The 12,914-nt window shown below is 44.0% G+C and overlaps 1 protein-coding gene across 13 annotated transcripts in view; it reads right to left on the bottom strand.

Annotated features, from left to right (window-relative positions):
- FAM184A (family with sequence similarity 184 member A) overlaps positions 1 to 10,249 on the bottom strand; it is a 123,993-nt gene extending 113,744 nt beyond the window's left edge. For 12 of the 13 annotated variants that reach the window (XR_003512564.1, XR_003512565.1, XM_027551107.1 and 9 more), the window contains exon 1: positions 10,007 to 10,249. Coding sequence is in view for 11 of the 13 variants with exons in the window: in XM_027551107.1 (XP_027406908.1) it covers positions 10,007 to 10,165 (159 nt within the window). In the remaining 2 variants the exon portion in view is untranslated. The remainder of the gene's footprint in view (positions 1 to 10,006) is intronic. The other variant, XM_027551108.1, reaches the window with a different exon arrangement.
- Positions 10,250 to 12,914: the final 2,665 nt, after the last annotated feature.

Genomic DNA, 12,914 nt, shown 5'->3' with positions numbered 1-12,914 from the left:
AAGTGAACAGTGCAAAGAAATGGAGAAAACGCAACAGAATGGGAAAGACTAGACATCTCTTCCAAAAAATCAGAGGTTCCAAGGGAACATTTTATGCAAAGATGGGCACAATAAAGGACAGAAACAGCAAGGACCTAACAGAAGTAGAAGAGATTAAGAAGCGGTGGCAAGAATACACAGAAGAACTGTACAAAAAAGTTCCTAATGATCCAGATAACCATGATCATGTGGTCACTCACCTAGAGCCAGCCATCTTGGAATGTGAAGTCAAGTGGGTCTTAGCAAGCATTACTACAAAGCTAGTGGAGGTGATCGGAGAAGGCGATGGCACCCCACTCCAGTACTCTTGCCTGGAAAATCCCATGGATGGAGGAGCCTGGTGAGCTGCAGTCCATGGGGTTACTAAGAGTCAGACACGACTGAGCGACTTCACTTTCACGCATTGGAGAAGGAAATGGCAACCCACTCCAGTGTTCTTGCCTGGAGAATCCTGGGGACGGGGGAGCCTGGTGGGCTGCCGTCTATGGGGTCGCACAGAGTCGGACACGACTGAAGCGACTTAGCAGCAGCAGCAGTGGAGGTGATGGAATTCCAGTTTAACTATTTCAAATCTTAAAAGAAGATGATGTTAAAATGCTGCACTCAACATGGCAGCACGTTTGAAGAAGTCAACAGAGGCCACAGGACTCGAAAGGGTCCGTTTTCATCCTAATCCCAAAGAAGGACAATGCCAAAAAATGTTCAAACTACCATACAATTGCATTCATTTCACCTGCTAGCAAGGTAACGCTCAAAATCCTTCAAGCTAGTTTTCAACAGTACATGAACCAAGAAATTCCAGATGTACAAGCTGGATTCAGAAAAGGCAGAGGAACCAGAATCAAATTGCCAACATCTGTTGGATCATAGAAAAAGCAAGAAAATTCCAGAAAAACATCTACTTCTGCTTCATTGACTAAAGTCTTTGACTGTGTGGACCACAACAAACTGTGGGAAATTCTTAAAGAGATGGGAATACCTAGACCATCTTACCTGCCTCCTGAGAAACCTGTACGCAGGTCAAGAAGTAACAGAACCGGACATGGAACAACGGACTGACTCAAAGTTGGGAAAGGAGTATGTCAAGGCTGTATATAGTCACCCTGCGTATTTAATTTCTATGCAGAGTACATCATTCGAAATACCAGGCTGGATGAAGCACAAGCTGGAATTAAGATTGCAGGGAGAAATATCAATAACCTCAGATATGCAAATGACACCACCTTTATGGCAGAAAGCAAAGAGGAACTAAAGAGCCTCTTGATGAAAGTGAAGGAGGAGAGTGAAAAAGCTGGCTTAAAATTCAACATTGAAAAAACTAAGATCATGGCATCTGGTCCCATCACTTCATGGCAAATAGATGGGGAAACAATGGAAATAGTGACAGACTTTATCTTCTTGGGCTCCAAAATCACTGCAGATGGTGACTGCAGCCATGAAATTAAAAGACGCTTACTCCTTGAAAGAAAAGCTATGACAAATCTAGACATCATATTAAAAAGCAGAGACATCACTTTGTCAACAAAGGTCTGTCTAGTCAAGGCTATGGTTTTTCCAGTGGTCATGTATGGATGTGAGAGTTGGACCATAAAGAAGGCTGAGTGCTAAAGAATGGATGCTTTCGAACTGTAGTGTTGGAGAAGACTCTTGAGAGTCCCTTGGACTGCAAGGAGATCCAACCAGTCTATCCTAAAGGAGATCAGTCCTGAATATTCATTGGAAAGACTGATGCTGAAGCTGCAGCTCCAATACTTTGGCCACCTGATGAGATGAGCCGACTCATTGGAAAACACCCTGAGGCTGGGAAAGGTTTAGGGCAGGAGGAGAAGGGGGAGACAGAGGATGAGATGGTTAAATAACATCATCTACTCAACGGACATGCGTTTGAGCAAACTCTGGGAGACAGTGAAGAACAGGGAAGCCTGGCGTGCTACAGTCCATGGGGTCACAAAGAGTCAGACACAACTGACTGACTGAACAACAACAATATGAAATTACTTATTAATTAAAATAAATTGTTTCAGTCACATTTGCCAAACTCTTATCCTTCATACTACTTTTTAAGGGGTTGGAAATTAGAAGACAGCAAAAGATTTTCATAAACAAAACAGGTGGGGGTGGGAGAAGAAAAACCGGAAAACTTTCAACTTATTGCCCTCAGAAATGGGACCACAGGCAATAATCCAGTTAAGAAAGCAAGCAGTCAGAGGATAAATATTTACAACAACAACATAGTAGTAACTTTGACACCAAGTATGACAGTATCTAAATCAATGTAATTAAAATAGCTTTTAAGTCTGGAATGACTAAAGCTGTTAATAAAACATGAAAATATTATGACATTTATCTGGGAATACAAAAAAGGAAAAATAGCTGTTCCAAATTTACCAAAGCCGTATTTACAAACTGTACAACCCACATGTCCAGAAACTGTGCACTGAAAGGGAGAGGCTCGTTGGCTTCACTCTCATCAGGGCTGTGATGCAAATGGTAAGCAAAACCTGGTTCCAAAGTGGGGAAAAACAGCTCCGTGGCTTCTGAGGAACTGAGTGGGTAACATCAGGTAGAAGGAAGGCATACACAATAGGAGCCCTGCGAGTGCGGCTGCCCATATCCTAGACCATTCCAGAGACCTGGGTTCCAATCCAAAATCTACCTATAATGAGCTGTATAATCTTCAAATGACTTGAGGCCCTCAACTTCCATATCTATAAAATGAGAGGGTTAGTCTGGTAAGAATCTATGGTTTCTTCTATAGAAGAAAAACCTTTTAACTCTAAAGGCAGTCCCTTTATAACTTTTTAGACAATCGATTAATGTTAATGGCATATCATGCTTTTGTGCCCATTAGTAATTAATTCAAACCACTCTGGTATGACTAAAAGATTACATCTAAGCTAATGCATAGTAGAATGGCAAAGCTGCAATGTAACAAACGAGGGGAAAAAAAGATGCTACATTTGGCATGTATCAAGCTGATCATGCGCAATGCCAGGGTAGACGAAGCATAAGCTGGAACCAAGATTGCTGGAAGAAATATCAATAACCTCAGATATACAGATGACACCACCCTTATGGCAGAAAGTGAAGAACTAAAGAGCCTCTTGATGAAGGTGAAAGAGGAGAGTGAAAAAGCTGGCTTAAAATTCAACATTCAAAAAACTAAGATCATGGCATCTGGTCCCATCACTTCATGGCAAATAGATGGGGAAACAATGGAAACAGTGACAGACTTTATTTTCTTGGGCTCCAAAATCACTGCAGATGGTAACTGCAGCCATGAAATTAAAGGATGCTTGCTCCTTGGAAGAAAAGCTATAACCAACCTAGACAGCATATTAAAAAGCAGAGACGTGACTTTGCCAACAAAGGTCCATCTAGTCAAAGCTATGGTTTTTTCAGTAGTCATGTGCAGATGTGAGAGTTGGACCATAAAACTGAGAGCCAAAGAATTGACGCTTCTGAACTGTGGTGTTGGAGAAGACTCTTGAGAGTCCTTTCGAGCGCAAAGGGATCAAACCAGTCTATCCTAAAGGAAATCAGTCCTGAATATTCATTGGAAGGACTGATGCTGAAGCTGAAGCTCCAATACTTTGGCCACCTGATGTGAAGAACTGATTCACTGGAGAAGACCCTGATGCTGGAAAAGACTGCAGGCAGGAGGAGAAGTGGGAGACAGAGGATGAGATGGTTGATGGTATCACCAACTTGATGCACATGAGTTTGAGCAAGCTCCAGGAGTTGGTGATGGACAGGGAGGCCTGGCGTGCTGCAGTCCAGGGGGTCGCAAAGAGTTGGACTGAGCAACTGAACTGAACTGAAGCTGAAACAATCCAAGTCATAATCCAAACCAAAGACTATTATGAAACATGATCTAAGGTAATTCAAATAGACAAACTAGTGAGAAATAAGTATTTAACAGAGAAAACAGAATTGTTTGAAAATGTCACTGGTTTTGGTATTGTATGAACATATTCAGGTTGTGAATATAGTAAAAGCAGAGTTAGTATTAAATGATCAAAAGACTGTTTTTCCATATTTGCTAAGAATTTGATATATCAATCCTTGCTTTTGAAATGATAATATTTATATTTTAGATAGCATGCTTTACATTTTTATTCTTGCATCAAAAATAATAAAATTATATAGCTTTTAGAAGCAGTTTAAGGGGAAGCCAAATAAATATTTAAATAGTTTAAGAGAAATTTTAACTCCGCTGAAATGATCTAGTATTAATCCACAAGAGGAGTAGATACAATTCAAAAATATTTACTGACTTTCCCTACTATATAACAACATTTCTTGGCACATCACTATCTTCAGTGAATATTTATTAAGCTTTTATATTATGTGCAAAGGATTCATATTAAGGTTACATGAGATGAACAGTCTCTACAGCTGAGGAGCTTACAGTCAAATAAGAGAAACAAAAATAAATTGTTTGCAAACTTGTATTATTAAGTATCGAATGAGAAGTAAGGAAAATAAATGTTAAGAGTAAATCAGAGCAAGGCAAACCTAAAAAGGTCCAGGTTGCTCAGGGCAGTTCTCAGGAGGAGAGACATAAGTTGAGTATTAAAAGAAGACTTTTAAGAAGGATTTGATGCTGAACACAGAAAACACAAAGTAACTGTTCCTGCTCTTTGGAACCTTATACCCAACCTTATACTAGGAGGTCTGTAACTGATAACTGAACTAAACTGCATCAAAAGTGCAATCAACCAAAAAAGTGTTGGATGGGCAGCTAAAACGACAGGATATTAAAAGGGAAGTTTCTGCTGAGAACCATAGACAACTGACATTCCAAAGCAGGTGCCAGAACCTTCTCAATATTTCCAAAGGAGGCAGTGTAAAGGGTTGAGATGTGCTCCCTCCTACCCTCAACACTAGTGAGAGAAGCTTCATGGGAAGTACGGGTGGGGGCTGGAGAAGAGTTCCTCCAGGGGAGCTAGGGACAGGAACAAGTGCCCTTGCCTGCACTTATGGAGAGGGGAGGAGATGGATGCCTGCCTCTCACCTAAAGCCTAGAGGAAAAGGCTTTGATGGGACTACTTGAAGAGCTTGATATGTGTCTTAAGCACTTTGAACAACATACTGAACTGGCACCTGATTCATCCCTGGAAATTCCAAAGGGTAAGAAGCTGGATGAAGAGGCACATGAGAACAAAAAAGAGACGGCTGAATTGGGACCACTTCCAGAGTCCCTCTGGACAAACAATGAATGATGCTTATGGACCAGTGTGGGTCCTATGAGACAGAGAGAGAGCAAGCTGGGGTGATGTCATCTGGGTCCAACCCAGGGGGTGACCCGGAGCTTGAACTGATCTCAGCAAAATGAACATGATGGTCCTGCCAGATCCAAGAAGCTGAGGACATAAAAAATCAGCCAGAATATAGATGCATTCTCACTGTCAAACAATGGGAGGCGAGCAGCTGCCATGGGAGGCAGAGGATCCACAGGCAAAAGAAAGAACTTTCAACACCCGCCAAGTCTACAACAGCACTGAAGTTAAATCACCAGGTACTACTCAAGCACGAGTGAGTGAGTTGCTGCTCCTCTTTCCTCTCTTCCCTTCTTCCTTGTCCAGCTTGGGAGGGATGAGAAACAAGGACTGGCAAGACAAAGGAGAAACAGAAAAGCCCAGTCAGAAGGAAAAAAAATCCTCGATTATTATCTTCCCCCTTGCAATGGGCAGAGCTAGGAAGTGGGCATGGGGGAGAAGCTTCACCTTTAATTCAGGTTCAGTTTGGGGCTTTAATTTGTTGGCACTAGACATTTTTTAATAACCAAATTGAGATTTTTGTGACTTAGTCACTGAAGGACAATTTGCATTATCTCAAAGCAACCAGAAAAGTCAAGTTTATCCATAAACTGAAAGGGGCAGTGAATGACAAAAATAAAGCCATTTTAGAATTTCATCCCACAAGCCCTGCTTTTCAACCAAACGCACTAAAGAGTCGACAAGGGGGAGAGCAGAGAAGTACACAAATGTGATCTTATAAAACATAACTCAGCCCATCCAGCTTCTCTATCTTGAGATGGCTCAGTCATTAACAATTCCAGAAACCTGCCACAACAGGACTCGGGAATCTAATAGTACTTTTTAAAATTTGGCATGAGCAACCAAAATATAATAGACTCACTTTAAAAAGCAGAGACTGTCTTGTTCCCTGATGCATCTCTAACACGTAGCGAAGCGCCCTTACATAAAAGATGCTTAAAGAACTGCTGTGTTCTTTCCATGTGATGGCGAGGTTAGGTTCTTAGAAAACAGAATCTGAAAAAATTCTGTTCAGATGTGTTTATAGAGACTTTTTGGTTAGTTAAATGTATGTTACTATGTGTAGTGTTATAATGTAGATTACTTTCATCCTTCTTTTGTTGTCAGCCAAATCTCTGAAAAATGCATATTGTATTTTTAACACTGTACTACAAAAACAGAGAGCAAATGTGAATATTTTAAGCTCTGATATGCAAATACTAGAAAAATTACTATATACATTTAAAGAGCCGAGCAGAAAACCCACAAAGAAATATAGTATCACACAATGCCATTAATGCAGGATGATTTATTTTTAAAAGAAATAGCATTTAAAAAGTATATTAGCCAGTATTTTACTAATACTTTGTTTACTGGTATATTTGTCTTTTCAGTGACAGCCTGAATTAAGGGCCTACTATCTTAGTTACAGTATCATCATCTCTCTTTTAAAGATTAAAAAACTAAAGCCCAGAAGTTAATGACTTGCCCAAGGTCATACTGCTAGTAAATGGTAGAATAGGCATTTCAACTCAAGACAGTATGTCAGATTCCCAAGCCATGCTAACAATAAGGCTGAAGAGGTAAGTTCTGTTGACTCATTTCCAAAAGAAATGAAACCCTATTTTAATGGTTATCTTTATAATGTCTAATTCTGAAATATAAGCTATTGTCAGGTCAGTTCACCATAGTTCTATTAACATATACCTCTATTGATGTGATTGTCTTAGTAAACTTATAGCAGACACCAATAATATTTATGTATTTGATAGGAAGGTAAAACATACCTTGCATGCCATTTTGGGGATTTAATGAGTCATTCCTTATCCTGACAAAATGTCAAACAAGGCTTTTTAGATGAATTATGTATCTGCATTTAGTTAAATGGCTCAATCTATAAGTTTTCAAAGAGCAAATATGACCAAGGATTTGGCCAACTGTAGTTTAGAATCATCCTTTTCTGGTGAGCTTTTTCCTAGTTTAGTAAAAGTTGATGTATTACTCATCATTCTTATGGAATTTACAGTAAGTGTAAAAGAAAGAAAGTGAAGTCGCTCAGTCGTATCCGACTCTTTGTGACCCTGTGGACTGTAGCCCACCAGGCTCCTCCGTCCATGGGATTCTCCAGGCAAGAATACTGGAGTGGGTTGCCCATTTCCTTCTTCAGGGGATCTTCCCGACCAGGGATCTTCTGCATTGCAAGTGGATTCTTTACCAACTGAGTTATCAGGGAAGCCCACAGTCATAAGATTTGGGCTCCTCTTTCCATGGAATTCTCTAGGCAAGAATACTGGAGTAGGTTGCCATTCTCTTCTCCAGGGGATCTTCCCAACCTAGGGATTGAACCTGGGTCTCCTGCATTGCAGGCAGATTCTTTACCATCTGAGCCACCAGGGAAGCCCACAATAAGTGTATTTGACAATAAAATCGACAGTTTCCAAACTGGTATATAAAGGCAGCAGGTCTTAAGTGTATGTTTCAGAAACTGAAGGGTGTTGACTGAAAGAGTCCTATAATCAGGCTGCTTCATTCTCCTGTCTTATTTTAGAAATAGAGGTGAAGAGACCCAAGTGGGATATTTCAGTGTCAATCAGCGGTTCTCCACCCGGGATGATCCCTGCCCACCTCTCCCCCAGGAACATTTGGCAATGCTTGGAGACAAGTTTATTGCCGCTATTGTGTGTGCATGTGGGGGGACTACACCTACCGGATAGCACCAGGGATGGTTATCTTCCTGTATAATACACAGTACAGCCCTGCCTACTCCCAGCAAGGAATTATTCAGTCTAAAGTGTCAGCAGTGCCAAGGCTGAGAAACTCTAGTAGAAGAGATTAAATGTCTGAGGCCCTGAGCACAGAGGGCGGCCTGAGTGTTTAGAGACTGTAAGTGTAAACACTAAATCAGACAGTCCCTGTGATACTCAGTAAAGATTAGATGTAGCACTCAAGCAGTGCTGTGAGCACTGGCAGCGGGCAGCCTCCCGCTTTGTTAGATCTGAGGTGGGGAGTGCAAAGAACTTCTATTAATACTCCCACCTTTCACAGTTGTGATTTTTTTTTCCTGATAAAAGAACAGGAAATTAAAAAAGCCTAAGTAAAAAGAAAAGTAGTTTGCTAGAGAGAAAAGAAACTACTTTTGTTAAACCGTACACAGTTCCACTACCAACTTCCTGAATGTTTCTATGACTTACAGCAGGGCCCCAGACAGTTACAATCTAAAATAAAAATAATGGCTATTTTGAACACACAATAAGAGAAAATCGGAATAAATATGTATGTATCTGGACCGGAAGTATTCTAAAGACCAAACATGATTTCACGAAGCCTAGCTTTTAGCTCCCAAATGTGTAAATGCCCTGATGGAATACTACTTTTTCCTTCCTGGGTCTTTCCTTTTCTGAATCTGGGAATCCCCAGTTACAACAGAAAACAGTAAAAACTGGACACACAGCAACCTCTGAAATGGTGCTGACATAAAACAAAAACCAAATACCAACAAACAAAACTTCCCCAGATGTTGCCTTGCTCTTTTCATGGGTGAGTTTTACAATTAGGCAGTTGTACCTTTCTCTTTGCTCTTCCATTTGATCTCTCATGCTTTAGTCCTTTCCATTATTCTTCTTTCTACTCTCAATCACATTTCTTCACCAAAATATTTTTACCTCATTGTCATCCATTTTAATTTCCATTTCCTTCTTTCCTTTTAACTGTCTTACTTCACCCTCTCAAAAGTACCAACTAGTAATGGAATTATATAATGAGAATTTTGGAGTTGAATCAGACTTTAGAGATTTTCTAGCAGCAAACCCCACCATTTCCACCTCTCTTCACATATCAACGCTCCTAACAAGTGCTTAGCCAACTCCGCTTAAACACTAAACTGAGGTCCATCACTTCTACTAGCTTCCAGAAACCACGGATAGGGATCACTTCTCACCTGATGGACATTGAAAAACTTATCATGAGATCTAAACAGAGCAATGTAATTAATCTAAATTGCTTCTGCTCCACAGAAACCAACGTTTCTCATTAACAACCTTTACTCAAATAGGAAAAAACTCACCAGCCAAGGACGACCCCAAACTACAATTGGCCAAATCTACCGGTGTTATTTGCTTTTTGAAAACTATCTTCTGATAAAGTGAACCATTTAACTCGATGCAGACACATGATGCATCTGAAAAGCTTTGACTTTCTATCGGTATAAGGAATGACTCATTAAATCCCGAAAATGACACGCAAGGTATGTTCCCCCCTTAACGACGTAACCAATAAAAGATACTGACGAATTTCGAAGACTCGAGGTCATGTTGGGTAAATACGGTACTGTGCTTCATACAGTACAGTAGTGTAAAGCCTCGTGGAGCCTTGGCACATGCACGAGAGCAAAAGTAAAGTGATTTCTCATTCTGCAGTTAAAGAAGGAGATCCTAATTTGTTCCGTGCTGGCTTATCCCAGGATAGCAGGGTGCAAAGCCCCATAAACCCAGCCGTGCCGTCGGGTTTAGTTTAGCTTTCATTAACATCACCGGCATTGCACCGAAGTTTGAACGGTTCTAGGAGCTAAGTCTCTGGCCGTGGTTTCCAGAACAGCCCCCTTACAACTCGCCCCAGGCGCGGGGCGCGCAGCCTCCCAGGCGGGCAGGTGGGCCCCGCGCTGCCGCGCACAGGGTCTCCGCCTTGTCCACCCGCGGCCGCGCCCATACCTTGGTGAGCTGGGCGATCTTCTTGCTCATTTTCAGGTGCATGTCCTGGCTGTAGTCCATGCAGTGCCCCGCCTGCTGCCCGGCGGCCGGCGAGGGGACGAATTTGGCCGCCGAGCCGCCGTAATAGTGCTGCTGCCAGCTCATGCCCGGGGTCGCCATCTTCCCGGCAGACCCCGGCCGGGGCGCGGGTGCCCGCGCTCGGGGGGCGGCCCGCCGAGCCTCGGCTACTGGGACGCAGGAGCCCGGGCGGCCGCTTCCGGACCCGACACCCGGCCACGACCGCCGGCCGCGGCCGCCCGCACCCACCCGCCCGCGATCTCCTGGTCACCGCCGTCCAGGGACGGGGGCGGCCCCGCCGGCCCGAAGCCGCGGGCGACTCGGGCGCGGGGCAGATGCCCGGGTCCGGAGGCGGCCCGGCGGGGCCCGATCAGCTCTCGCCCGCTCTTCAGCTCGCGCCAGGCGGGAGCGACGCGGGCAGCGTGGCCCAGCAGGTTCCGCTCCCACTGGGACCCGGGACCCAGCGAGACGGCCGCCGCGGGGCTTGCGGAGGGAGGAGGAGCCAGGGCGGGCTCCTGCGGGGGAAGGCGGGGACACGGAGGAAGCCGCGGGAGCCGCGGAGCCGCCGTTACCAGGGCGCGCGGCCCGCGGAGCGCGCGGGGCGGCGACGTCATTTCCCCGCAGCCAAGCTCCGCCCCGCGCCGCCGCGGGCCCCGCAGCCTCGCAGCAGGTGCGGGCGCCTTTCGCCGCGCCGGCAGCCAGTGTTTCCCCCGCAGCTGGGGCCGATCTCCACCCCGCCCCAGCTGCCGCCCGCCTGAGGTAAGTCCCGTGTGCCGCGCGGGCCAGAGAAGACGGGGCCGTGGTGACCTTCGGTGTGCCGAACGCGTTCAGACTTACCCAGCCTTTCCACGTGCATCATCGCGTGCCCTGGGCCCAAGTGGCTCTTCCCCAAGAAGAGCGGCAAACTCACATCCAGCTCGCTCCTAACCATGGCCTCAGCACCAGAGACGTGCATGATGAAGTCGTGGGAAATCCAATACCCCCGACCCAGACCTGTGCTTCCGAACTCACACCAATATGATTGTTACAGTGTCTTAGGCTGACCTACTACGTGCCAGGCACTGGCCTTCATTCAACACCTAGTGTCTATGAGTGGAGAGGACACACCTCATCAATTGGTATAGCATTGCATCACCACACTTCCCCAGTCTAATGGAGCTCCAGACAATTATATATGAAATCTACTTGGCTGCAAGTAAAGAGAAAAACAAAAGCTGGAACAAGATGTCAGCTCCTTAAGGACTTGAGGCTGGGCCAAAATGTTCATTACTTGTGCATTTCACCTTACCAAATGTGTTGTTGTCCTTTAGTCACGCCGTCCTGACGGACACTTTTGCGACCCTATGGACTGTAATCCTCCTCTGTCCATGGGATTTCCCAAGCAAGAATACTGGAGTAGGTTGCCATTTCCTTCTCCAGGGGATCTTTGGAACCCAGGGATAGAACCCACCTCTCCTGCGTTGGCAGGTGGATTCTTTACCACTAAGCCACCAGAGAAGCCCACTAAATGTATTATTTCCTACTAATTATCTCCTAACATCTCTACTGCAAATCAAAACAAACCTTTTAAGTGTGTCCTGTGTTGAAGTAAATCAGTCGTTTTAGGGCATTCTTAACACAAGTTTTTAAAATACAGAATTCTACCTATTTAAAAAATCTGTTCTCATGCACTTTTGCCAGACTGAATCCCTTCCTGTTATAACATGTAATTTCTCTTTAGTATGAAACTTAGTATTTGTTGCTCAGTTCAGTTCAGTCGCTCAGTCATGTCCGACTCTTTGCAACCCCATGGGCTGCAGCAAGCCAGGCCTCCCTTGTCCATCACCAACTCCCGGAGTTTACCCAAACTCATGTCCATCGAGTCGGTGATGCCATCCAACCGTCTCATCCTCTGTCATCCCCTTCTCCTCCTGCCTTCAATCTTCCCCAGTATCAGGGTATTTTCCAATGAGTCAGTTCTTCGCATCAGGTAGCCAAAGTATTGGAGTTTCAGCTTCAATATCAGTCCTTCAATGAACACACAGGACTGATCTCCTTTAGGATGGACTGCTTGGATCTCCTTGCAGTCCAAAGGACTCTCAAAAGTCTTATCCAATGTCACAATTCAAAAGCATCAATTCTTCGGCGCTCAGTTTTCTTTATAGTCCAGCTCTCACATCTATACATGACTACTGGAAAAACCATAGCCTTGACTAGATGGACCTTTGTTGGCAAAGTAATGTCTCTGCTTTTCAATATGCTGTCTAGGTTGGTCATAAGTTTCCTTCCAAGGAGTGTCTTTTAATTTCATGGCTGCAATCACCATCTGCAGTGATTTTGGAGCCCAAAAAAATAAAGTCTGACACTGTTTCCACTGTTTCCCCATCTATTTCCCATGAAGTGATGGGACCGGATGCCATGATCTTAGTTTTCTGAATATTGAGCTTTAAGCCAACTTTTTCACTCTCCTCTTTCACTTTCATCAAGAGGTTTTATTAGTTCCTCTTCACTTTCTGCCATAAGGGTGGTATAATCTGCACATCTGAGGTTATTGATATTTCTCCGGGCAATCTTGATTCTAGCTTGTGCTTCTTCCAGCCCAGTGTTTCTCATGATGTACTCTGCATGTAAGTTAAATAAGCAGGGTGACAATATACAGCCTTGACGTACTCCTTTCCCAGTTTGGAACCAGTCTGTTGTTCCATGTCCAGTTCCAACTGTTGCTTCCTGACCTTCATACAGGTTTCTCAAGAGGCAGGTCAGGTGGTCTGGTATGCCTATCTCTTGAAGAATTTTCCACAGTTTGTTGTGATCCACACAAAGGCTTTGGCATAGTCAATAAAGCAGAAATAGATGTTTTTCTGGAACTCTC

Source organism: Bos indicus x Bos taurus, chromosome 9 (genome assembly GCF_003369695.1).
Source record: "Bos indicus x Bos taurus breed Angus x Brahman F1 hybrid chromosome 9, Bos_hybrid_MaternalHap_v2.0, whole genome shotgun sequence".
NCBI lineage: Eukaryota > Metazoa > Chordata > Mammalia > Artiodactyla > Bovidae > Bos > Bos indicus x Bos taurus.
This window is presented reverse-complemented; position numbering and strand designations above follow the sequence as displayed.